Source organism: Salvelinus alpinus, chromosome 1 (genome assembly GCF_045679555.1).
Source record: "Salvelinus alpinus chromosome 1, SLU_Salpinus.1, whole genome shotgun sequence".
Lineage (NCBI taxonomy): Eukaryota > Metazoa > Chordata > Actinopteri > Salmoniformes > Salmonidae > Salvelinus > Salvelinus alpinus.
In genome coordinates, this window is record NC_092086.1 from 22,757,348 (window position 1) to 22,784,877 (window position 27,530).

The 27,530-nt window shown below is 42.7% G+C and overlaps 1 protein-coding gene across 1 annotated transcript; it reads left to right on the plus strand.

Moving 5' to 3' along the window:
• The first annotated feature begins 1,846 nt into the window (after positions 1-1,846).
• notum1a (notum, palmitoleoyl-protein carboxylesterase a) lies at positions 1,847-27,073 on the plus strand. The gene is made up of 10 exons (XM_071394326.1): positions 1,847-2,543; positions 13,342-13,490; positions 20,739-20,799; positions 20,983-21,041; positions 21,432-21,534; positions 22,070-22,261; positions 23,034-23,131; positions 23,285-23,432; positions 23,796-23,843; positions 24,166-27,073. The coding sequence occupies exons 1-10, from the start codon at positions 2,218-2,220 to the stop codon at positions 24,470-24,472; spliced, it is 1,491 nt and encodes a 496-aa protein (XP_071250427.1). The 5' UTR covers positions 1,847-2,217; the 3' UTR covers positions 24,473-27,073.
• Positions 27,074-27,530: the final 457 nt, after the last annotated feature.

The following is a 27,530-nucleotide window of genomic DNA, read 5'->3' on the forward strand; positions in this document are numbered from 1 at the left end:
GGCAGACAGGGATACAAATCTATTTTACACTTGCATTAGAGTAGACTATTTTAGTGCATAGCCTACATGCCTACTACCAACATTTTGTATAATGAGGCAGTCTAATAGCAATTTTAAAAGAAGTTTGAAAAGGAACAAATGTGACGCATTTCAATTTGGCGATTGGGTTAAAAAGGACAGAGGGGGGTTGCCAAATTCTTCCTGTTATGTTATAATGTGATTGCCGTGCCTAACCTATAGACGATCTTAAAGACAAATACATAAGTCAAGGCAAATAATAAGCATCCCCTATTGCCTAGTGTTGACGACATGGCATGGCACGCATTGTATTTATCCAAGGCAAGCCGCTTGCGGACTGGATCAGATTAAGGATTTGTTCCACAGACACAGACCAACCTTTAAAACAAATACTTCAACCGCAACCGGGCATTCCGGCGTTAAGGTGAGGGCTTCCCTTCAGGATGCTTAACTTGACTTATTAAAATATACAGTAGAGCAAGGGTTCTGACAGGGCTGCGAAGGGAGGGAGAGAGGGAGGGATAGATGGGAGAGAAAGAAAGAGTGATGGCTGCTTTGATCTTTAGGGGGCCCTTGTAGATTTAAAAAAGGGTCCGCGTCCACTCTCGCAGATAAACACAACATGCTCAGAGTTGCCCTAAAGCCAACATATTGAAAGTGTCGTTCATTAGGAATAAAGGCTCGCGCACACCTAGGTAATGTTGAATTATTTTGAAATCTTATCGAAATAAGCATTTATAAGCAACACATGTAAAAGATGAAGATGTTAACGATAGATAGCTTGAGCAAGGATATTTAGTCGTCAAAATGAAATCATGCCACACATTCTTAGAATAATAGAATAATAGCCTTTTCTAAAATGATATCATGACATTACAGTTATTATAGCTAAATAGAAGCAATTTAAGTAATGAAAACGTCCTCTGCGTTCAATTGATAGCGAAGAAGGCTATGGCATAAGGAGTAGACTGCGACTAGCTTGAGATTCTGTGTCACTCCATCATTCACATCAATAGCAACTCATATAGCTTCTGCGGTAGCCTACTTTACGCACTGCCTGCGCTCTAGGGGTGTCCGCGCGCGCCACAATACATCACAGGAAGGCTTTCAACTCGCAACATGAAACACCTGTGGACACCATTTCAGTATATTAAAAATGAATTAAGAGGAAGTCGGTATATAGCAATCTGTAATAGATCTCCACCACAGTAATAACCTTTGAGGAAATTAAAGAATGCGTGAAGTTAGTATTGCTTTCAGAGAAAAAGTATGTGAGATCAAAGACCGTATTCGTGCATTAATTCATAATAAATGTACAGGGCTATTCAACAATTCAATAAGAGACATAGTAAACACGATTATTATAATAATCATAACAATAATCATGATCATAGTCATAATAATAATAGACGAATCATTTCGATTTCATTTAAATCAAAGTGTAAAACATGTTACATCTATGTCTAACATAATAGTTTGCTACTGGGTTGTTAATCTCCGGCCAGAGTTAGATTTTGTGTTGTGTATTTTTCCCCTCTTGAGTTTTAGGCTGGTGTGTAACAAGGGGCTTATTCTTACTCTATAAATGTGTGTGGAATGGGAAATAGACATTTCAAAGTCAATAAAAAAACACCACATCAAATGAAACATCGCGGATCAAAAGAGCCAAAGCACGGACATTTTTCCCCCTCAATAAATTAAAAGGGGGGAAGTCTGCTACGCTTGATCATGCCCAGCCCAGAGTCCTGCCCTCCTCTCTGATTGGATGACGGGTAAGAGAAGGGGGGAAAGTTTGAATAAAATTCCAGAGCATGTGATGAGTATTGTCATTTAACTCAAACCTTAACTTGGTTCAATAGCAGTGACAGTGCGGTGGTGGTTTGAGAACAGAACAGTTTCACGACTTCGATTAAGATCATCTAGGAAACTAGTGCTTCTATTTTAGACATTTTTCACATCGACCCATAGAAGCCACTGAATTGTTTTTAATAAATGCATTTAAAAAGTATTTTCCTTGATCATCTGATAGAAAACAGTTAGCCTAGGTCGGAGGATAGCAGTGCTACAGTTCGAACCGTGCGTCATTCTCTGCTTCTTATTCCAATCCAATCTCCAAACAGCAAGAACTCTTCGGACGAAAACCTTAAACTCGGAAACCATCAAAGGAAGACCTAAACTGCAGGTGACTCGCGGAAAAAGATGACTGCAATGAGATTGATTTCCTGGCTTTTGCTGATGGTGTTTATGCAGTCCGGAGTTTTTGCCGCAAGAAGATTCCGAGGTGGTCGCAACCCACAACCACGACGGACACCGCCTTCTCCCACATACCGGGACCGGGGTGACACCACGGAGAGTTTCCCTTTGGATTTCACCGCCGTCGAAGAGAACATGGACAACTTCATGACGCAGGTGAAGAACCTGGCGCAGTCCCTCTACCCGTGTTCGGCGCAGAAGCTCGACTATGATATGAAGCTGCACTTTTTGGAAAATACTTCAGTCACGTGCAACGATGGAACTCCAGCAGGGTATTGTATTCTCTTCTCATCTGATGCGTGACTTTTTTTCTTTCATACAGTCGAGGTTTCCAGAAATATAGCATGTTGAAAGCACACTCCAAACATGATTGCCCATTGGATTTTGCTTATCCTTAAAGTTTAGATATAGATTTTTTTGTGTGATTGAGATATCTACTTTAGATTAGAGGACCACAAAAAGGAACATGAAAACGAATATTTTTTAAAAAGTGTGTTATACAGATGTTCAAGACAGCTGCTGTGCGTAATGGGAGCTATTCAGCGAATATCTGCGGCCTGGCCTGGCACGCGCATAATGCGCATAGTGCTTGATTTCTGTGAGCATCTTAATCTCACGATGCAGAAGGGATCAATATTGATACATTTTCCACATTTGGAATCCCTCTACAAGCAATGCAAATCGGATTGGTCCATTATTTGTAGGTGTGCGCGACGCACCAAAATGTGTATAGAGATTTTTTTATGTACATTGTATTTTTTAAATGAAGATAATATTGGAAAACATACCTTTTCATATATATTCAATCCCAATTTTAATGGAGAAAATATTATATTGATCTTTATATTGTTTTTATGTTCATCCAAACCTATGTCAAAATTACTTATACAATTTCCCATGAAGGAATATAGGCTAATATTTATAAACTGTTATTCACCAATAATATGTTTCTGAGATTGACACCTATTTTCTGCATAGATAAGCACAGCCATTGTGTTGCTCATTAGCCTCAGTATGGTAGTATTTCAAAAATGTAAGTCAAAAAAAAATATTCTCTCTCTCTCTCTCTCTCTCTCTCTCTCTCTCTCTCTCTCTCTCTCTCTCTCTCTCTCTCTCTCTCTCTCTCTCTCTCTCTCTAAAGACCGTAAGTAGTCTGTCATTAAGGGAAATGCATTTGGCACTGGAAAAGCCTTCATGTTTTTTTTCCATTAATGAGGGATCAGCAGGGGGACAAAAAGCATTTGAATATTTAACTGTGTCTGTTATTACAACAAAGACAACCAGAGGGCATAGACATGGTTAAGCCAAATGCTGAACTCAGTGGCACAGTGCATGCAGAGACACTACTCAACAGGTTGCATTGGGTTAGAGCCTCCAAATCTTAACAAAGGGAACTGCTTTTATGTTGGGTTGTGTGGCTTGTGTAGTATAATATACTATACACATGTACGAAGGCAAATATTATTTTTTGCCAGACAGATCCAGTGTTATTGGTTAATATGGTATAGTATACATCTAGTCATTGGTTAATATGGTTTAATGTAGTATACATCAAGTCATTGAAAGGCTAATACATACAGTATCTATTGAATCCTATATATATGTTTGTTTTTACTGTCGATGTACCATACCCTACATTCTAATTACTGTACTCTCGATGTTCCATACTCTACATTCTAATCCCTGTACTCTCGATGTTCCATACCCTACATTCTAATCCCTGTACTCTCGATGTTCCATACCCTACATTCTAATCCCTGTACTCTCGATGTTCCATACCCTACATTCTAATCCCTGTACTCTCGATGTTCCATACCCTACATTCTAATCCCTGTACTCTCGATGTGCCATACCCTACATTCTAATTACTGTACTCTCGATGTTCCATACCCTACATTCTAATTACTGTACTCTCGATGTTCCATACCCTACATTCTAATCCCTGTACTCTCGATGTTCCATACCCTACATTCTAATTACTGTACTCTCGATGTTCCATACCCTACATTCTAATCCCCGTACTCTCGATGTTCCATACCCTACATTCTAATTACTGTACTCTCGATGTTCCATACCCTACATTCTAATTACTGTACTCTCGATGTTCCATACCCTACATTCTAATTACTGTACTCTCGATGTTCCATACCCTACATTCTAATTACTGTACTCTCTATGTTCCATACCCTACATTCTAATTACTGTACTCTCGATGTTCCATACCCTACATTCTAATTACTGTACTCTCGATGTTCCATACCCTACATTCTAATTACTGTACTCTCGATGTTCCATACCCTACATTCTAATTACTGTACTCTCGATGTTCCATACCCTACTTTCTAATCCCTGTACTCTTGATGTTCCATACCCTACATTCTAATCCCCGTACTCTCGATGTTCCATACCCTACATTCTAATCCCCGTACTCTCGATGTTCCATACCCTACATTCTAATCCCTGTACTCTTGATGTTCCATACCCTACTTTCTAATTACTGTACTCTCGATGTTCCATACCCTACATTCTAATCCCTGTACTCTCGATGTTCCATACCCTACATTCTAATCCCCGTACTCTCGATGTTCCATACCCTACTTTCTAATCCCTGTACTCTTGATGTTCCATACCCTACTTTCTAATCCCCGTACTCTCGATGTTCCATACCCTACTTTCTAATCCCTGTACTCTTGATGTTCCATACCCTACTTTCTAATCCCCGTACTCTTGATGTTCCATACCCTACTTTCTAATCCCCGTACTCTCGATGTTCCATACCCTACTTTCTAATCCCCGTACTCTTGATGTTCCATACCCTACTTTCTAATCCCTATCACCTATATTTGTTTTATAGCGAGCATGCCTGTAGATGCTCTATTGGGAGGTTAATGTTATTCTAACCCACTGCAATGATGAGGGGTTCATTTAATAAGGTCAGAGTGTAATACACTGCTATGGAGCACTAGCATGATGCATGTCTGCATGTCCAGTACAGTATGTCTCGTAATATCAGATTGTTGTGCTTATACCCAACAGACATATCGCTGGGCAGTAGGCTACAGTACAGTGTCTATACATGGGTCTTTAATGTCAGTGTGTGACTGGATGGAGGATGTAGATGTCTCTCTCTCTGGATTTAGCATCCTGTATAAATCCAGCGTTATAATTAAACCTCAGAGTGTCTCATATCCTCCATCCCAAATGGCACCCTATTCCATATATGTCCCCTATTCCCTATGGCCCCTGGTCAACAGCAGTGCACCACATAGAGAATAGGGTTCCATTTGGGACAGGCACATAGAGAGTGGCCCATCCAGCCCGTAAAGCTCTTAGCTCTTTAGGATCGCAGTGTGAGTGAGGACACAGAGGCTTTTAGACCTGGCCAGCAGGCCAGAGGTTGGCAGATGTCGTCTCTGTAATAGTCACCTTTGTGTCTATAAATAACTGGATTCTAACACTAATTCCCCCCAGCCAGTTCCTGTCCCTCCCTGGTTCACTCTGCCCCTCCTTGGTTCACTCTAGCCCTCCCTGGTTCACCCTGTCCCTCCCTGGTTCACCCTGCCCCTCCCCGTTCACCCTGCCCCTCCCTGGTTCACCCTGTCCCTCCCTGGTTCACCCTGCCCCTCCCCGGTTCACCCTGCCCCTCCCTAGTTCACCCTTCCCCTCCCTGGTTCACCCTGCCCCTCCCTGGTTCACCCTGTCCCTCCCTGGATCACCCTGCTCCTCCCTGGTTCACCCTTCCCCTCCCTGCTTCACCCTGCCCCTCCCTGGTTCACCCTGTCCCTCCCTGGTTCACCCTGTCCCTCCCTGGTTCACCTTGCCCCGCCCTGGTTCACATTGCCCTTCCCTGGTTCACATTGCCCCTCCTTGGTTCACCCTGTCCCTCCCTGGTTCACCCTGTACCTCCCTGGTTCACCCTGCCCCTGTCCCTCCCTGGTTCACCCTGTCCCTCCCTGGTTCACCCTGCCCCTCCCTAGTTCACCCTTTCCCTCGTTTGTTCACTCTGCCCCTCGTTTGTTCACTCTGCCCCTCCCTTGTTCACTCTGCCCCTCGTTTGTTCACTCTGCCCCTCCCTGGTTCACTCTGCCCCTCGTTTGTTTACTCTGCCCCTCGTTTGTTTACTCTGCCCCTCGTTTGTTTACTCTGCCCCTCGTTTGTTCACTCTGCCCCTCCCTGGTTCACTCTGCCCCTCGTTTGTTCACTCTGCCCCTCGTTTGTTTACTCTGCCCCTCGTTTGTTCACTCTGTCCCTCCCTGGTTCACTCTGCCCCTCGTTTGTTCACTCTGCCCCTCGTTTGTTCACTCTGCCCCTCGTTTGTTTACTCTGCCCCTCGTTTGTTCACTCTGCCCCTCCCTGGTTCACCCTGTTCCTCCCTGGTTCCCTCCGTCCCTCCATGGTTCTCTCTGTTCCTCCCTGGTTCCCTCTAACCCTCCCTGGTTTGCCCTGCCCCTCCCTGGTAATTGTTATTGTTGTTGTTGTTGTTAATAATAGTGATGGTGATAGTGTTAGTGACAGTGTTAGTGATAGTGATAGTGGTAGTGATAGTGACAGTGATAGTGATAGTGACAGTGGTAGTGATAGTGACAGTGGTAGTGATAGTGACAGTGACAGTGACAGTGACAGTGTTAGTGATAGTATGAGTGATAGTGACAGTATTATTGATAGTGAGAGTGATAGTGTTAGTGATAGTGACAGTGTTAGTGATAGTGGCAGTGATAGTGTTAGCGGTAGTGATAGTGTTCGTGGTAGTGATAGTCGTAGTGTTTGTGAGAGTGATAGTGATAGTGTTCGTGATAATGGTAGTGGTAGTGGTAGTGATAGTGGTAGTGGTAATGGTAGTGGTAGTGGTAGTGGTAGTGATCGTGGTAGTGGTAGTGATAGTGGTAGTAGTAGTGATAGTGTTTGTGATAGTGATCGTGGTAGTGATAGTGGTAGTGGTAGTGGTAGTAGTAGTGGTAGTGATCGTGGTAGTGGTAGTGGTAGTGATCGTGGTAGTGGTAGTGGTAGTGGTAGTGGTAGTGATAGTGATAGTGATAGTGATAGTGGTAGTGTATAGTGGTAGTGGTAGTGGTAGTGATCGTGGTAGTGGTAGTGGTAGTGGTAGTGGTAGTGATCGTGGTAGTGGTAGTGGTAGTAGTAGTGATAGTGGTAGTGGTAGTGATCGTGGTAGTGGTAGTGGTAGTGGTAGTGGTAGTGGTAGTGGTAGTGGTAGTGATAGTGGTAGTGGTAGTAGTAGTGGTAGTGATCGTGGTAGTGATAGTGATAGTGGTAGTGGTAGTGGTAGTGATCGTGGTAGTGGTAGTGGTAGTAGTAGTGGTAGTGATCGTGGTAGTGGTAGTGATAGTGGTAGTGGTAGTGGTAGTGATAGTGTAGTAGTGGTAGTGGTAGTGATAGTGGTAGTGGTAGTGGTAGTGGTAGTGGTAGTGGTATAGTGGTAGTGGTAGTAGTAGTGGTAGTGATCGTAGTAGTGGTAGTGGTAGTGGTAGTGATCGTGGTAGTGGTAGTGATGGTGATAGTGTTCGTGGTAGTGATAGTGGTAGTGATAGTGGTAGTGATCGTGGTAGTGGTAGTGATCGTGGTAGTGGTAGTGATAGTGGTAGTGGTAGTAGTAGTGATAGTGTTCGTGATAGTGTTAGTGGTAGTGATCGTGGAGGGTCGGAATATGCGGTGGTTCAGCTATAACCGGAAGCCCCTTGATAGTGAATATACAGTATGTACTAGCTGCATAGCAATACATCTGTAGTTTATAGTTATAGTGATAGTTTAGGTTGCTGTATAGTGATAGATCTGTAGTTTATAGTTATAGTAATAGTTTAGGTAGTTGTATAGTGATAGATCTGTAGTTTATAGTTATAGTAATAGTTTAGGTAGTTGTATAGTGATACATCTGTAGTTTATAGTTATAGTAATAGTTTAGGTAGTTGTATAGCAGTGGAGGCTGCTGAGGGGAGGACGGCTCATAACAATTGCTGGAACGGAGCAAATGGAATGGCATCAGACACCTGGAAACCATGTGTTTGATGTATTTGATAATATTCCACTAATTCTGCTCCAGCCATTACCACCAGCCCGTCCTCCCCAATTAAGGTGCCACCAACCTCCTGTGTTGTATAGTGATAAATCTGTAGTTTATAGTTATTGTGATACATCTCTAGAGCCTCAGGAAATCTTTTCTCCAACATAATAAAGAGACTTATAGTGATGGAGTGGTGTGTCTGCCCTGGTAGATGTTAGTTAGTGGTGTGTCTGCCCTGGTACATGTTAGTTAGTGGTGTGTCTGCCCTGGTAGATGTTAGTTAGTGTTGTGTCTGCCCTGGTAGATGTTAGTTAGTGGTGTGTCTGCCCTGGTAGATGTTAGTTAGTGGTGTGTCTGCCCTGGTAGATGTTAGTTAGTGGTGTGTCTGCCCTGGTAGATGTTAGTTAGTGGTGTGTCTGCCCTGGTAGATGTTAGTTAGTGGTGTGTCTGCCCTGGTAGATGTTAGTTAGTGGTGTGTCTGCCCTGGTACATGTTAGTTAGTGGTGTGTCTGCCCTGGTACATGTTAGTTAGTGGTGTGTCTGCCCTGGTACATGTTAGTTAGTGGTGTGTCTGCCCTGGTACATGTTAGTTAGTGGTGTGTCTGCCCTGGTAGATGTTAGTTAGTGGTGTGTCTGCCCTGGTAGATGTTAGTTAGTGGTGTGTCTGCCCTGGTAGATGTTAGTTAGTGGTGTGTCTGCCCTGGTAGATGTTAGTTAGTGGTGTGTCTGCCCTGGTAGATGTTAGTTAGTGGTGTGTCTGCCCTGGTAGATGTTAGTTAGTGGTGTGTCTGCCCTGGTACATGTTAGTTAGTGGTGTGTCTGCCCTGGTAGATGTTAGTTAGTGGTGTGTCTGCCCTGGTACATGTTAGTTAGTGGTGTGTCTGCCCTGGTAGATGTTAGTTAGTGGTGTGTCTGCCCTGGTAGATGTTAGTTAGTGGTGTGTCTGCCCTGGTAGATGTTAGTTAGTGGTGTGTCTGCCCTGGTAGATGTTAGTTAGTGGTGTGTCTGCCCTGGTAGATGTTAGTTAGTGGTGTGTCTGCCCTGGTAGATGTTAGTTAGTGGTGTGTCTGCCCTGGTAGATGTTAGTTAGTGGTGTGTCTGCCCTGGTAGATGTTAGTTAGTGGTGTGTCTGCCCTGGTAGATGTTAGTTAGTGGTGTGTCTGCCCTGGTAGATGTTAGTTAGTGGTGTGTCTGCCCTGGTAGATGTTAGTTAGTGGTGTGTCTGCCCTGGTAGATGTTAGTTAGTGGTGTGTCTGCCATGGTAGATGTTAGTTAGTGGTGTGTCTGCCCTGGTAGATGTTAGTTAGTGGTGTGTCTGCCCTGGTAGATGTTAGTTAGTGGTGTGTCTGCCCTGGTAGATGTTAGTTAGTGGTGTGTCTGCCATGGTAGATGTTAGTTAGTGGTGTGTCTGCCCTGGTAGATGTTTGTTAGTGTTGTGTCTGCCCTGGTAGATGTTAGTTAGTGGTGTGTCTGCCCTGGTAGATGTTAGTTAGTGGTGTGTCTGCCATGGTAGATGTTACAGTGCAACGTGCTACTGGTAACCTCCATAGATGTTGCAGTGATAGTGTGGTCTGCTCCGTGCTACTGGTACCCTCCATAGATGTTGCAGTGATAGTGTGGTCTGCCCCGTGCTACTGGTACCCTCCATAGATGTTGCAGTGATAGTGTGGTCTGCTCCATGCTACTGGTACCCTCCAAATGTGCGTAAAATTGGGCATTCTAAGCTTAATCTTAGTTTATTATGTCATGAGTTGAACATGTCATGAAAGATTATCCCTGAGGACGAGAGTGTGAGTCAGTGTCTTGGCAAACACCACACCACTCAGCCTGCTCAACACCACACCACTCAGCCTGCTCAACACCACACCACTCAGCCTGCTCAACACCACACCGCTCAGCCTGCTCAACACCACACCGCTCAGCCTGCTCAACACCACACCGCTCAGCCTGCTCAACACCACACCACTCAGCCTGCTCAACACCACACCACTCAGCCTGCTCAACACCACACCACTCAGCCTGCTCAACACCACACCACTCAGCCTACTCAACACCACACCACTCAGCCTGCTCAACACCACACCACTCAGCCTGCTCAACACCACACCACTCAGCCTGCTCAACACCACACCACTCAGCCTGCTCAACACCACACCACTCAGCCTACTCTGGCAGTCCTCCCTGTGATTTTATTTGTTATTTTTATTTGATTTAACTAGGCAAGTCAGTTAAGAAACATTCTTATTTACAATGACGGCCTACACCAGCCAAACCCTAACCCGGACGATGCTGGGCCAATTGTGCGCCGCCCTATGGGACTCTCAATCACGGCCTGGTTGTGATACAGCCTGGAATCAAACCAGGGTCTGTAGTGACGCCTCCAGCACTGAGATGCAGTGCCTTAGACCGGTGCGCCACTCGGGAGCCCCAATGATGAGATATGCCTGGCAGCCGCCAGAGTTTCCGGTCCGAGAAGCCATATGTCTCAGCTGCAGCCGCATCGTCATCAGTAAAGAGGAGCGTTCAGATACCGCTGTTCCCTCTAGCTGCCTGACAAAGCTCCCTTAGAACCTAGGCTTTAGCTCAGCAGGCTAATACGTCTGTTGCTGAAATAACAGTCTCTAAACATCGCAGAACACCACAGAAGCAAATAGGGAATAGAATAGCATCATGCCTGCTTGTATGGCCGCCTGGGTTTGAATCCAGGCCTCCTGGGTGCTACAAGTCTGTGTTAGCCCTCTGAGCTAAAGCCTAGCCATCACAGAAACATTGTGAGAATCATGCCTGCTTCTAATGGTCTTTTGTAGTGTCTGCTAGTCTGATCCTGTGAAATGGTAGAAATGTTGTTGTGTGACAGAAAGATAAAGGGATACTTTGGGATTTTGGCAACGAGGCCCTTTATCTACTTCCCCAGAGTCAGATGAACAATTGTTTATGTCTCTGTTTCCAGTATGAAGGAAGTTAAGAGGTAGATTTGCACACCAAGGCTAACTAACGTTAGCACTATGACTGGAAGTCCATTGGTATCTGTTAGCATGCTATTGCATTGTATTAAAATGCCTTGACAGAACTGTAGACTTATACAATTGCAGTGAATTGATGATTCTGCACCTCACGGTTGTGAGACTATGGGGATTAATTAGAGCATTGCCTTCGTGTGGGCAGAGGATGAACAGATCTCCTGAAGTGAATGACCCATGCATCCAGATTGAAAAACTCTTCAGAGTGAATATTTCCTACACTACTGAGCTAAGCTCAGCCAAACCAAGCAGTAACTAACTGCCCACCGTAGTTGCTGGACTTGTGCTGAAAAGGACAACCTGAAAAGAAAACATCGGACCCAGTTTCGTTCAGGTTCAGATCCATAGAATTGAATAGGAAAACGTTTACATTTTAGCAACATTTACATTTTAGCTACATTTACATTTCAGCCATATTTACATTTCAGCTACATTTACATTCCAGCCATATTTATATTTCAGCCATATTTACATTTCAGCCATATTTATATTTCAGCCATATTTATATTTCAGCCATATTTACATTTCAGCCATATTTATATTTCAGCCATATTTACATTTCAGCAACATTTACATGTCAGCCATATTTACACTTCAGCCACATTTACATGTCAGACATATTTACATTTCAGCCACAATTACATTTCAGCCATATTTACATTTCAGCTACATTCACACTTCAGTCATTTAGCAGACGCTCTTATGCAGAGCGACTTACAGTAAGTTCATTCATCTTCAGATGAAGCTAGGTGAGACAACCTCCTAGCACAGTAATAATAAGGACAACTTTTCCTCAATAAAGCAGCGATCAGCAGAATCAGTGCTAGTGAGAAGAGAGTGTGAGTGTTAGTACCAAGAAATACAAGGGTGTTAGTTGTTTTAATTGTTTTGGTTCAGACATTGATCTCTGTGTTTGATCTCTGTTCAGATGGTGGTTCAGGTCGTGCTGTATAATCCACTGTGGAATAGTGTTGAAGGCTCTGACTTTCTGTGACGCATCAAAGGGAGCATTCCTCTGGGTGGATGTAGTGAATATGGGTCCTGGGCAACAGAGGTGTGTCTGTGTGTGTGTGTGTGTGTGTGTGTGTGTGTGTGTGTGTGTGTGTGTGTGTGTGTGTGTGTGTGTGTGTGTGTGTGTGTGTGTGTGTGTGTGTGTGTGTGTGTGTGTGTGTGTGTGTGTGTGTGTGTGTGTGTGTTTGCACAGACCTCACCAGGCAGCACGTCATCTCCTCTATGTTTTTCATTTCTGCATGGTGGTGAGGGTGGTGGAGATTTTATCCAGCCTGAGATGGAGGGCCTATGTATGAGACCACTGTTAAAGAACGGTGACTTCAGCAGAGTAGTAACAGGGGATATGATGGTACTGCACTTCCTTATAACTGTTGCCAGCCACGGGCCGTTAGGGCACTGGTAACACCTAGGGTGCTTCCAAAATGTCATCTAATTTCCTATATAGTGGACCATAGGGCTCTGACAGGCCAAAAGTAGTGCATTATTAAGGGAATAGGGTTCCATTCGGGAAGCACTCTAGTCTGAGGGTGGAGGAACCTGGATGAGCTCCTATCTGTTGTTTTATCACATGATAGGAGTTTGTGTGGGTTTAAAAGGTGTGTGTGTGTGTGTGTGTGTGTGTGTGTGTGTGTGTGTGTGTGTGTGTGTGTGTGTGTGTGAGTGTGAGTGTGTGTGTGTGTGTGTGTGTGTGTGTGTGTGTGTGTGTGTGTGTGACGTCCACACCACGGCTCTGTGTAACCAGCACTCAAACATTGTTTAGGTGAGTTCAAATCTGGGGGAAGTAGTTTTAGCTTTAGATTATTTTTGCTAACTGAGATAAAGAACTTCAAAGTAACAACATGTCTTGTATTCTTTGTTTACATAATATGTACATGAGGTCATAGGTTTTATTCTGTTTGGCACAGTCACTGATGCCAGGAGACGGTGAGGGCAACTTGAGTGTTTTGTGTGAGGATACATGATTCTTGTCCATGGTTTGTGAGTTTGTGTTTATAAAATACAATGTTTTTCTTTCCGTTCTAGGTACTACATGAAAGAGTCCAGAGGGAGCAGACGGTGGTTGATATTCTTGGAGGGCGGCTGGTACTGCTTCAACAAAGAGAACTGTGACAGCCGATACGACACCATGAGGAGACTGATGAGCTCGTCCAAGTGGCCTCAAACCAAAACAGGTCAGAATCTCTGCCTACAGTACCCGCCTGTGTCTGTCTGGCTGTTACCGCTCACCAACCCCCCACCACTACTACTCTAAGACACAAATTAAGCCTAGTCCTGAACGGTATCTTGTGACGCAAGCCACATCTACTCTGGGTTTTGTAAAGCTAGCCAGCTCCAGTTAGCTTCACATTCCAGCTCAGGCTTCATCCGTACTACGACGGTCGATATTGCTCGTCTGCCTTCCACTAACTCTAGCAGGCTTATAACTGCGCGTGCATGTCTCGCATGGCTAGTCGACTGCCAAACTCTTCATTGAAACAATGCTGATACATCAATCCATGCCCGAGTCAGCGCTACATTTTCATTTGTGCCTTGCAAATTCAGCAGGCTATTGCGTGAAATTGGCTTGTTGAAGTGTCGTCTTTATGTTATTGCGTATCGTTAATGTCGTCTTTATGTTATTGCGTATCGTTAATGCTGTCTTTATGTTATTGCGTATCGTTAATGCTGTCTTTATGTTATTGTGTATCGTTAATGTCGTCTTTATGTTATTGCATATCGTTAATGTCGTCTTTATGTTATTGCGTATCGTTAATGTCGTCTTTATGTTATTGCGTATCGTTAATGTTGTCTTTATATTATTGCGTATCGTTAATGTCATCTTTATGTTATTGCGTATCGTTAATGTCGTCTTTATGTTATTGCGTATCGTTAATGTCGTCTTTATGTTATTGCGTATCGTTAATGTCGTCTTTATGTTATTGCGTATCGTTAATGTCGTCTTTATGTTATTGCGTATCGTTAATGTCGTCTTTATGTTATTGCGTATCGTTAATGTCGCCTTTATGTTATTGCGTATCGTTAATGTCGTCTTTATGTTATTGCGTATCGTTAATGTCGTCTTTATGTTATTGCGTATCGTTAATGTCATCTTTATGTTATTGGGTATCGTTAATGTCGTCTTTATGTTATTGCGTATCGTTAATGTCGTCTTTATGTTATTGCGTATCGTTAATGTCGTCTTTATGTTATTGCGTATCGTTAATGTCGTCTTTATGTTATTGCGTATCGTTAATGTCGTCTTTATGTTATTGCGTATCGTTAATGTCATCTTTATGTTATTGCGTATCGTTAATGTCGTCTTTATGTTATTGCGTATCGTTAATGTCGTGTTTATATTATTGCGTATCGTTAATGTCATCTTTATGTTATTGCGTATCGTTAATGTCGTCTTTATGTTATTGCGTATCGTTAATGTCGTCTTTATGTTATTGCGTATCGTTAATGTCGTCTTTATGTTATTGCGTATCGTTAATGTCGTCTTTATGTTATTGCGTATCGTTAATGTCGCCTTTATGTTATTGCGTATCGTTAATGTCGTCTTTATGTTATTGCGTATCGTTAATGTCGTCTTTATGTTATTGCGTATCGTTAATGTCATCTTTATGTTATTGCGTATCGTTAATGTCGTCTTTATGTTATTGCGTATCGTTAATGTCGTCTTTATGTTATTGCGTATCGTTAATGTCGTCTTTATGTTATTGCGTATCGTTAATGTCGTCTTTATGTTATTGCGTATCGTTAATGTCATCTTTATGTTATTGCGTATCGTTAATGTCGCCTTTATGTTATTGCGTATCGTTAATGTCGCCTTTATGTTATTGCATATCGTTAATGTCGTCTTTATGTTATTGCGTATCGTTAATGTTGTCTTTATGTTATTGCGTATCGTTAATGTCGCCTTTATGTTATTGCGTATCGTTAATGTCGTCTTTATGTTATTGCGTATCGTTAATGTCGGCGTTATGTTATTGTGTATCGTTAATGTTGTCTTTATGTTATTGCGTATCGTTAATGTCGTCTTTATGTTATTGCGTATCGTTAATGTCGTCTTTGGTGTGCTTCTCAATGCACAAGCACCTTGTTCCCCACTCCTATCAATAAAACAATTGTATTAAGTCATACAAAAGTGTTACTGTGCGTGAAGTTTAAAATGCATTTTGTCATTACTAAATGTGTAATGTGATATATTTTAACATTAAACATTTTTTAAACAAAAAAACATTTGATTAATAAAATATTTAATCAGTCATCTTCATCAAATGAAGTGGATGATGACGCAACCTTGCTAGAGGGAGGGAATCTGATTTAATCAGTCCTCAACTCGTGGCTCAGTCATTTGGCAGGGCGGCAGTGTAGCCTAGTGGTTAGAGCGTTGGACTAGTAACTGAAAGGTTGCAAGATTGAATCCCCGAGCTCACAAGGTAAAAATCTGTCGTTCTGCCCTTGAACAAGGTAGTTAACCCACTGTTTCTAGGCCATCGTTAAAAATAAGAATTTGTTCTTAACAGACTTGCCTAGTTAAATAAAGGTACAATTCTTTTTTTTATAACAATTTCAGTCAGTGGAGTTAAGTTAGCTGTGAGTTAGCCTGCCACGGAGCAGGTTACTTCTGAAGGATTGGATGCCATAGAAATTTACCTGGCTAAAAGGTGAGCCACATTTGTATGACCAGTTAAACCAAGTTTAACTCAGAGTTGACCAAAGTTAACTTTGCTAACTCCTCAAACCTGCTTCGTAGTATACCCCTCTGGACTAAGAGGCATTCTCAATAGAGATTCTCCTTTGAAAATGATTTTTAGTCTGGGACTAGGCCTAGTCTGTGTCTGGGAAACAGTACCTTACTGTCAACTGAATGTTACAGAAAATATCAGACACTTATCTAAAGTAATGGTAAGTGCATACACTCTTCTGTTGCTAGCGCCGTGCTGCTAACAACTGAGCCCCACCACATGTTATAGACAGAAAATAGCTGTGGGCTGTAGTGCTGTCTGTTCTGGCTCTGCACCCACACAATGAACAAAGTACAGACCAGGGCCCGTATCTACACAATGAACAAAGTACAGACCAGGGCCCGTATCCACACAATGAACAAAGTACAGACCAGGGCCCGTATCCACACAATGAACAAAGTACAGACCAGGGCCCGTATCCACACAATGAACAAAGTACAGACCAGGGCCCGTATCCACACAATGAACAAAGTACAGACCAGGGCCCATATCCACACAATGAACAAAGTACAGACCAGGGCCCGTATCTACACAATGAACAAAGTACAGACCAGGGCCCGTATCCACACAATGAACAAAGTACAGACCAGGGCCCGTATCCACACAATGAACAAAGTACAGACCAGGGCCCGTATCCACACAATGAACAAAGTACAGACCAGGGCCCGTATCTACACAATGAACAAAGTACAGACCAGGGCCCGTATCCACACAATGAACAAAGTACAGACCAGGGCCCGTATCTACACAATGAACAAAGTACAGACCAGGTCCGTATCTACACAATGAACAAAGTACAGACCAGGGCCCGTATCCACACAATGAACAAAGTACAGACCAGGGCCGTATCCACACAATGAACAAAGTACAGACCAGGGCCCGTATCTACACAATGAACAAAGTACAGACCAGGGCCGTATCCACACAATGAACAAAGTACAGACCAGGGCCGTATCTACACAATGAACAAAGTACAGACCAGGGCCCGTATCTACACAATGAACAAAGTACAGACCAGGCCCGTATCTACACAATGAACAAAGTACAGACCAGGGCCCGTATCTACACAATGAACAAAGTACAGACCAGGGCCCGTATCTACACAATGAACAAAGTACAGACCAGGGCCGTATCTACACAATTAACAAAGTACAGACCAGGGCCCGTATCCACACAATGAACAAAGTACAGACCAGGGCCGTATCCACACAATGAACAAAGTACAGACCAGGGCCCGTATCTACACAATGAACAAAGTACAGACCAGGGCCGTATCCACACAATGAACAAAGTACAGACCAGGGCCCGTATCTACACAATGAACAAAGTACAGACCAGGGCCCGTATCCACACAATGAACAAAGTACAGACCAGGGCCTATATCTACACAATGAACAAACTGACAAACTATCTGTGGTAATAACCAGTGTTATTGAGACAGTAATCTATGTAGTAATAACCAGTGTTATTGAGACAGTCATCTATGTAGTAATGACCAGTGTTATTGAGACAGTCATGTATGCAGTAATGACCAGTGTTATTGAGACAGTCATCTATATAGTAATGACCAGTGTTATTGAGACAGTCATCTATGCAGTAATGACCAGTGTTATTGAGACAGTCATCTATGTAGTAATGACCAGTGTTATTGAGACAGTCATCTATGCCGTAATGACCAGTGTTATTGAGACAGTCATCTATGTAGTAATGACCAGTGTTATTGAGACAGTCATCTATGTAGTAAAGACCAGTGTTATTGAGACAGTCATCTATGTAGTAATGACCAGTGTTATTGAGACAGTCATCTATGCAGTAATGACCAGTGTTATTGAGACAGTCATCTATGTAGTAATGACCAGTGTTATTGAGACAGTCATCTATGCAGTAATGACCAGTGTTATTGAGACAGTCATGTATGCAGTAATGACCAGTGTTATTGAGACAGTCATCTATATAGTAATGACCAGTGTTATTGAGACAGTCATCTATGCAGTAATGACCAGTGTTATTGAGACAGTCATCTATGTAGTAATGACCAGTGTTATTGAGACAGTCATCTATGCCGTAATGACCAGTGTTATTGAGACAGTCATCTATGTAGTAATGACCAGTGTTATTGAGACAGTCATCTATGTAGTAATGACCAGTGTTATTGAGACAGTCATCTATATAGTAATGACCAGTGTTATTGAGACAGTCATCTATGTAGTAATGACCAGTGTTATTGAGACAGTCATCTATGCAGTAATGACCAGTGTTATTGAGACAGTCATCTATGTAGTAAAGACCAGTGTTATTGAGACAGTCATCTATATAGTAATGACCAGTGTTATTGAGACAGTCATATATGTAGTAATGACCAGTGTTATTGAGACAGTCATCTATATAGTAATGACCAGTGTTATTGAGACAGTCATCTATATAGTAATGACCAGTGTTATTGAGACAGTCATCTATGTAGTAATGACCAGTGTTATTGAGACAGTCATCTATGCAGTAATGACCAGTGTTATTGAGACAGTCATCTATGCAGTAATGACCAGTGTTATTGAGACAGTCATCTATGTAGTAATGACCAGTGTTATTGAGACAGTCATCTATATAGTAATGACCAGTGTTATTGAGACAGTCATCTATGCAGTTATGACCAGTGTTATTGAGACAGTCATCTATATAGTAATGACCAGTGTTATTTGAGACAGTCATCTATATAGTAATGACCAGTGTTATTGAGACAGTCATCTATGTAGTAAAGACCAGTGTTATTGAGACAGTCATCTATATAGTAATGACCAGTGTTATTGAGACAGTCATCTATATAGTAATGACCAGTGTTATTGAGACAGTCATCTATGTAGTAATGACCAGTGTTATTGAGACAGTCATCTATGCAGTAATGACCAGTGTTATTGAGACAGTCATCTATGCAGTAATGACCAGTGTTATTGAGACAGTCATCTATGTAGTAAAGACCAGTGTTATTGAGACAGTCATCTATATAGTAATGACCAGTGTTATTGAGACAGTCATCTATGCAGTAATGACCAGTGTTATTGAGACAGTCATCTATGTAGTAATGACCAGTGTTATTGAGACAGTCATCTATGCCGTAATGACCAGTGTTATTGAGACAGTCATCTATGTAGTAATGACCAGTGTTATTGAGACAGTCATCTATGCAGTAATGACCAGTGTTATTGAAACGGTCATCTATATAGTAATGACCAGTGTTATTGAGACAGTCATCTATGTAGTAAAGACCAGTGTTATTGAGACAGTCATCTATATAGTAATGACCAGTGTTATTGAGACAGTCATCTATGTAGTAATGACCAGTGTTATTGAGACAGTCATCTATGCAGTAATGACCAGTGTTATTGAAACGGTCATCTATATAGTAATGACCAGTGTTATTGAGACAGTCATCTATATAGTTATGACCAGTGTTATTGAGACAGTCATCTATATAGTAATGACCAGTGTTGTTGAGACAGTCATCTATCTAGTAATGACCAGTGTTATTGAGACAGTCATCTATGTAGTAATGACCAGTGTTATTGAGACAGTCATCTATATAGTAATGACCAGTGTTATTGAGACAGTCATCTATGCAGTAATGACCAGTGTTATTGAGACAGTCATCTATGCAGTAATGACCAGTGTTATTGAGACAGTCATCTATGTAGTAATGACCAGTGTTATTGAGACAGTCATCTATGCCGTAATGACCAGTGTTATTGAGACAGTCATCTATGTAGTAATGACCAGTGTTATTGAGACAGTCATCTATGTAGTAATGACCAGTGTTATTGAGACAGTCATCTATGCAGTAATGACCAGTGTTATTGAGACAGTCATCTATGTAGTAATGACCAGTGTTATTGAGACAGTCATCTATGTAGTAAAGACCAGTGTTATTGAGACAGTCATCTATGCAGTACTGACCAGTGTTATTGAGACAGTCATCTATGCAGTACTGACCAGTGTTATTGAGACAGTCATCTATGCCGTAATGACCAGTGTTATTGAGACAGTCATCTATATAGTAATGACCAGTGTTGTTGAGACAGTCATCTATCTAGTAATGACCAGTGTTATTGAGACAGTCATCTATGTAGTAATGACCAGTGTTATTGAGACAGTCATCTATATAGTAATGACCAGTGTTATTGAGACAGTCATCTATGCAGTAATGACCAGTGTTATTGAGACAGTCATCTATGCAGTAATGACCAGTGTTATTGAGACAGTCATCTATGTAGTAATGACCAGTGTTATTGAGACAGTCATCTATGCCGTAATGACCAGTGTTATTGAGACAGTCATCTATGTAGTAATGACCAGTGTTATTGAGACAGTCATCTATGCAGTAATGACCAGTGTTATTGAGACAGTCATCTATGCAGTAATGACCAGTGTTATTGAGACAGTCATCTATGCAGTAATGACCAGTGTTATTGAGACAGTCATCTATGTGGTAATGACCAGTGTTATTGAGACAGTCATAACATACTACTGTACAGAGCTATCTGCCGCCTGCTCCTTTGAGAGGGGAAGTGCCTCTCTCTCTCAGTGTGCTGTCAGGACCATCATTAATGCAGTGATTATGAGGAAGATGGTGATGTTTCTGGGAGTGGCATGATGGTTAATGTAATCTGTTCTCTATTGCCGTGTCGTTCCTCTCTTTAGGCACAGGGATTCTGTCTCCACTCCCAGAGGAAAACCCTCACTGGTGGAACGCCAACATGGTGTAAGTTCCAGGATTTGGTGTGTGTGTGTGTGTGTGTGTGTGTGTGTGTGTGTGTGTGTGTGTGTGTGTGTGTGTGTGTGTGTGTGTGTGTGTGTGTGTGTGTGTGTGTGTGTGTGTGTGTGTCCAGTTGATCTTTTTAAAGGTGTAAGAAGACCTGACATTGATGTTGTGTTTCCTCTCCAGGTTCATCCCCTACTGCTCTAGTGATGTGTGGAGTGGTGCCTCAGCCAAGACGGACCACAGTAAGACATCACTATTGGCCATACTAATGTGTGTTTGCATTTTCTAATGGAGGTCAATCAACCAATCAGCCAATACATCAATCAACCAATCAATCACCCAATCAACTAATCAATCAACTAATCAATCAACCAACAAATCAATCCACCAAGAAACCAATAAAACAATAAAACAAGCAACCAATCATCCAACCAACCAAGAAATTAATCAATCAATCATTCAATCAATAAATTAACTTAAAACATATTCTCCTAGAGGGAAATTGGTTATTTCATTGACTCATCCATGATAGACATAGGATAGGTAGGTATGTTGTGTGCATTGTGTTGGTCACTGCACTGAATGTATTGTGTTGGTGACTGACTGTCTGTCTGCGTGCCGTCTGTGTGCAGGTGGCTACGCCTTCATGGGGTCTCTGATCATTCAGGAGGTGGTGAAGGATCTGCTGACCAAGGGGCTTGACAACGCCAAGGTTCTACTATTGGCTGGCAGCAGGTGGGTGGGGCCACATGTTGGTGTGGGTGTGTCTGTATGTTAACGTAATGTAAATATGTTTAATGAGCTGGAACTGTGTGTCACTAGAGATTAGAATAAGTGAGTGTGTGTGTCTGTTTGTACCTGTGTGTGTTTGTATCGATGCCTGTGTGTGTGTGTGTGTGTGTGTGTGTGTGTGTGTGTGTGTGTGTGTGTGTGTGTGTGTGTGTGTGTGTGTGTGTGTGTGTGTGTGTGTGTGTGTGTGTGTGTGTGTGTGTGTGTGTGGGTGTGTGTATCTATGCCTGTGTGGGTGTGTGTATCCATGCCTGTGTGTGTGTCTGTGTGTGATATCTATCTGTGTTTTTGTACCTGTGTGTGTGTGTGTGTGTGTGTGTGTGTGTGTGTGTGTGTGTGTGTGTGTGTGTGTGTGTGTGTGTGTGTGTGTGTGTGTGTGTGTGTGTGTGTGTGTGTGTGTGTGTGTGTGGGTGTGTGTATCTATGCCTGTGTGTGTGTCTGTGTGTGATATCTATCTGTGCGTCTCTTCTCTACCTCACAGTGCGGGGGGGACGGGGGTCCTGCTAAACGTGGACCCTGTGGCTGAACTGCTGGAGGGGCTGGGGCACCCTGGGATCCAGGTGAGGGGTCTGGCTGACTCGGGCTGGTTCCTGGACAACAAGCAGTACCGATCTACTGACTGTCACGACACCATCAGCTGTGCCCCCACGGAGGCCATCAAGAGAGGCATCAAGTAAGACAGCACTCCACCACTATAGCTGCAGTCTCTGGGACCATATTCACAATCTCAGATTAGGGGTGCTGATATAGGATCAGTTTTCCGACTTTTAGATCATATTCAATATGATCATATGGACAGGGGGGACTGATCCTAGATCAGCACTCCTATTCTGAGCTGCTTTCTGAGTGGTTAGAGCCAGAGTGTTTCTCATGGCCCAGTGGCCCGACCAGGATAAGCAATAGGCCCTAGTTGTACTGTACTGTGTCGCTTCATTGTTAAATGGATTGAAAATATTGTACCCCCTCGCCTTAGGCTGCGTTTACACAGACATCTCAATAATTGGCAAAAAATCTGATTGGGATGCTTGTGTAAACCCAGCCTTAGAGATCTGATTGGGATGCTTGTGTAAACACAGCCTTAGAGATCTGATCTGATTGGGATGCTTGTGTAAACCCAGCCTTTTGAGATCTGATCTGATCGGGATGCTTGTGTAAACGCAGCCTTAGAGATCTGATCTGATTGGGATGCTTGTGTAAACACAGCCTTGGAGATCTGATCTGATTGGGATGCTTGTGTAAACGCAGCCTTAGAGATCTGATCTGATTGGGATGCTTGTGTAAACGCAGCCTTAGAGATCTGATCTGATCGGGATGTTTGTGTAAACACAGCCTTAGGGATTTGATCTGATCGGGCTTCTTGTGTAAACGCAGCCTTAGCAGCCTATTCTTCAGGTCCTGTACCAACTGACACTGTAAGATGTTGACCTCTGATCTCTTGTCACCAGGTACTGGGGCAGCGTGGTGCCAGAGAGGTGTAGACAGGTCCACCTGGGGGAGGAGTGGAACTGTTTCTTTGGCTACAGAGTGTTCCCCTCCATAAAGAGTGAGTGCTAGCAAAGGTTAAGGAATTAATTTGTGAATTTTCACAGATATCTGTGTATATCTCCGTGTGTCAGTGTGTTCATTATGGACAGCCTGTGCGTTGCGTTTGTGTGTGTGTTCACTTGTGCATACATTACAACCTCCCTCCACGCAGGCCCAGTGTTCGTGGTCCAGTGGTTGTTTGACGAGGCCCAGCTGACCGTCGACAACATCCATCTGACCGGTCAGCCCGTCCAGGAAGGGCAGTGGCGGTACATCCAGAACCTAGGCATCGAGCTGAGGAACACGCTCAAAGATGTCCCGTAAGCACCCGCAAACTTACAGTAACTCTTACAGCAAATTTAGAGTTACTCTTACAGCAAACCTACATGAACTCTTACAGCAACCTACATGAACTCTTACAGCAAACTTACAGTAACTCATACAGCAAACGTACAGTAACTCATACAGCAAACCTACATGAACTCTTACAGCAAACTTACAGTAACTCATACAGCAAACGTACAGTAACTCATACAGCAAACCTACATGAACTCTTACAGCAAACTTACAGTAACTCTAGCAGCAAACTTAAATGAATTGTAAAGATTGACAGACAGACAGTGTGTCAAGGTTATGCTGCCAACTGTGTTCAACAAGTCTCATGTATTTGCATACATTTTCAGGGCCATGTTTGCTCCAGCTTGCCTCTCACATGAAGTCATCACAAGGAAGTAAGTATCAATCTCTCGGTCTTTCATCTTCCACCTGGGTCATGTTCAGTTGGGCACATCGTATATAAAGGTTTTACAACAGGAAACTGAAATTTGTGTTGTTATTGGACACATTTATCACTTGGTTTTTCAACTTTTTTTCAAACCTGGGTCGCGTTCAGTAGGGCACACCATATACAAAAAACATTTTGGAACAAAAAATGGAAATCTGTGTTGTTATTGGACAAATTTAAATAGTACCTCCCCCTTTCACTGCTTTTTTCGGTTTATTCTGTGACTCGCCGTGATCTAACAGTGCCCTCTTGTGGCTGGTCTGTTACAGTTACTGGATCGACGTTCAGGTCAAAGGCACCTCCCTTCCCCGAGCCCTGCACTGCTGGGACCGCAGTCTCCAAGACAACAGCCGGAGCAACAAGGCCCCTCCCAAGGGCTGCCCCGTCCATTTGATTGACAGCTGCCCCTGGCCACACTGCAACCCCACCTGCCCCACCATCAGGGACCAGTTCACGGGCCAGGAGATGAACGTGATCCAGTTCCTCATGCACATGGGCTTTGACGTGCAGAAGATGGCCCAGCAGCAGGGCATGGACCCCGGCAAGCTACTGGGGATGCTGAGCAGCGGGAGCTAAGGAGACAGGAGTAAAGTCTTAGTACAGTAGACTAAACCAGGGGGCTATGGGGCCAAATCCTAACTTTGAGATCCCAGAAAATATGCTTTAAAAAAAATACTTGTTTTAATCTCCCATTGACATCAATGTTTGATTTAAAGGGATAGTTCACTTTTTTTGGGGGGGGGGGTGTTTAGCTTATTTTCAACTTGAAGTAGCCTTTTAAGCAAAAGACTTGAGTTTTGTGTGGATCTCAAGGTAGGATTCGACACCAAGTCTGTTCCCCACATCTGATACCTCCAGCTCTGCTCCCCATGTTCCCTGTCCCCATCCCATTCACCTCAGCCCTAACCTCAGTCACACCTAAGGGCTACAGTCTGACCCCTAACCACTCACCCCCAACCCACCCGACAGAGCCTCTCACAACCCAGTACTGTTAGGAGTACTGGGGCTAACACGCCACACAGACAAGGCACACCTCTCTGCTACTCTCCTTAAATTATCTTTTGGTTGTAAAAGAAAAAGAAAAATCACGAATGTAATCCAGTTTTAAGGATGCTCATTGTTTAGTTTCTATTTGCTCTGTTCGTTTTGTTTATTTACCTTAACTTTTATCCTGTGTTGATAGTTTTTAATTGTGTCATTGTTTAAAAAAGGCAGCAATGACTTAAGGAAGTTTTTTAAAGGAGTCTATGTAAAGTATATGAAGTAAACACAGTGTTTAAGTCTGTCTAACTGTGGGTCTCTTCTACCACAGCATTTTCTCCTCAAGTCAAGAACAGGCACACACACATTAAAGGTGTGGAACGCACTGGACAAGTAGTCCTTCTCTAAGGAGGCAGTGACTGCTTCCCAAATGCCACCCTATTCCCTATATAGTGCACTACTTTTGACCAGGCACTAGGGTGCCATTTGGGATGCACAAATAACATGGAAACAACTGTGGATTATTCAGTGAGGTGAAACGTTCAGAATGTTACAGATAGAAATGGAACGAATAGATCAGGCACGATTCCCAATAGGAACTTGCCAGATATCACATCTACTCTACACAACACATATCTATCTGAACGTTCTGTAACCCGTGCACCCTCCTGAACAGGGTCAGTATTTAACCCCGTCTCATCTCCAAGGCAGAGGAGGGATGGGAAAAGAGTGGAAAGAGAGAGGGAGGATGAGAAAGGAAGAATGCAGCAACCCAGCTCTCACCCCTGATCATCACCACAGCACACTGTAACAACAACATCAGACTGTTCTTAATGTGATGCTAGGCAACACATTAAACAAATCACCAGCTGGCTGACAGTTTGTTACTCTATGGATTGATACAGTATCATAAAGGCATAACATCACGGCTGCAACCCGGAATTGACCAATCAGATTGCGAGACCGGAATGAACCTTATATAATGAGCTGTAGCAATACATGTTCAGGTTCATTTGAAAACCGCAGGAATTGTATGAGGACCAATGAGAACTTTGACACAACCACCAAAGGTAGTGATTGGGTGCCACCTATTGGCAATTGGAGGAACAACATGAAAGTTCAAACAAAGGTTTCTCATGGGGCTTCCAACTAAAGAAATTAGGATTCAGATGGTTGTGGTAGAGAAAAGTCCATTATACAGGTAACTACAGTCCTTACCTTGACACAGGTAGACATATAGGTAGACGTATTCTAGAGGAATTCTGTTTCTATGATTGACCATAAAGTAGGATCTCATGTCCACACCGTGCCAGTCTACAGTTCTACAGCGCTCTCCCTGATTTGTGCTGCTCAGATGGGTCTCAGTGCTGGTGGGCCTTGATTTAGCATGTCTGGCACAATGGAAACAATAGAATAGTCCCAAAAGTGCAAGCCACTCACCCTCCCCATCTAGCACTCCTCCACGCAGGCTCAAACAAACACTCAAAGTATCTGAAAATGAAACAAAAACTGCATGACTCCAGGTTCTGTAGGTCACTCACACAGGCCCACCAATAGTTCATCTATACCACAGTGCCAATGCATGTAGTCCTCTTTACCTCTCAACAGAATCATCAGCTATACTCCTTTTTAGTCCGCCATGACAGTTTCCATGCATACTGTATATCATTGCATCAGAAGGTGAACTACACATTAGATGGGCTTGGTTGATCAACAAACTGTAGAATCAATGCAATTTCCATTCAAATGGAGAAGAATATCACATACTGGATTATTTTTGTCTGAGTGTTTGTATAGGTTATTTTTAAGTGTTCACTATTGTAACTCCTTTTCTTTATATTTTTAATAGAAAATCACCTTTTAATATAATGATAATGTTGTATGTACTGTACTGCTCAATGTTAAGTCGTATAAACGATGTTTTAAAGGACCTCTTTCAACAGACACCAGAGAAGGAAAGGTATTACTCATTGTCATTTTGTTCTGTAACATATTTTTTAACAGAGAAAACTCAAGCTACATTGGAAATTTACATATTTATTTTGTTATGTAAATCATATTTATAAGTGCTATATTCACAGAGAAGTGATTCTTTGTAAATTGTAAATACATTGCTGTTTTTTTTCCTCTTTGTGTTGATTGCATGTCTTTGTATCAGACTAACGAAAGGACAAATTACAATTAGTTCAAAAGAAATGTTTCCTTGTTGTCTTTTTGTTGTCTTCGCCATTCTGCCTCAATCTACAGTACCAATAGTGGACACCTTGTTGTCTTCACCATTCTGCCTCAATCTACAGTACCAATAGTGGACTCCTTGTAGTCTTTTTGTTGTCTTCGCCATTCTGCCTCAATCTACAGTACCAATAGTGGACACCTTGTTGTCTTCACCATTCTGCCTCAATCTACAGTACCAATAGTGGACTCCTTGTTGTCTTTTTGTTGTCTTCGCCATTCTGCCTCAATCTACAGTACCAATAGTGGACTCCTTGTTGTCTTTTTGTTGTCTTCACCATTCTGCCTCAATCTACAGTACCAATAGTGGACTCCTTGACTCACACAGTACACATACAGTGGGGAGAACAAGTATTTGATACACTGCCGATTTTGCAGGTTTTCCAACTTACAAAGCATGTAGAGGTCTGTAATTTTTATC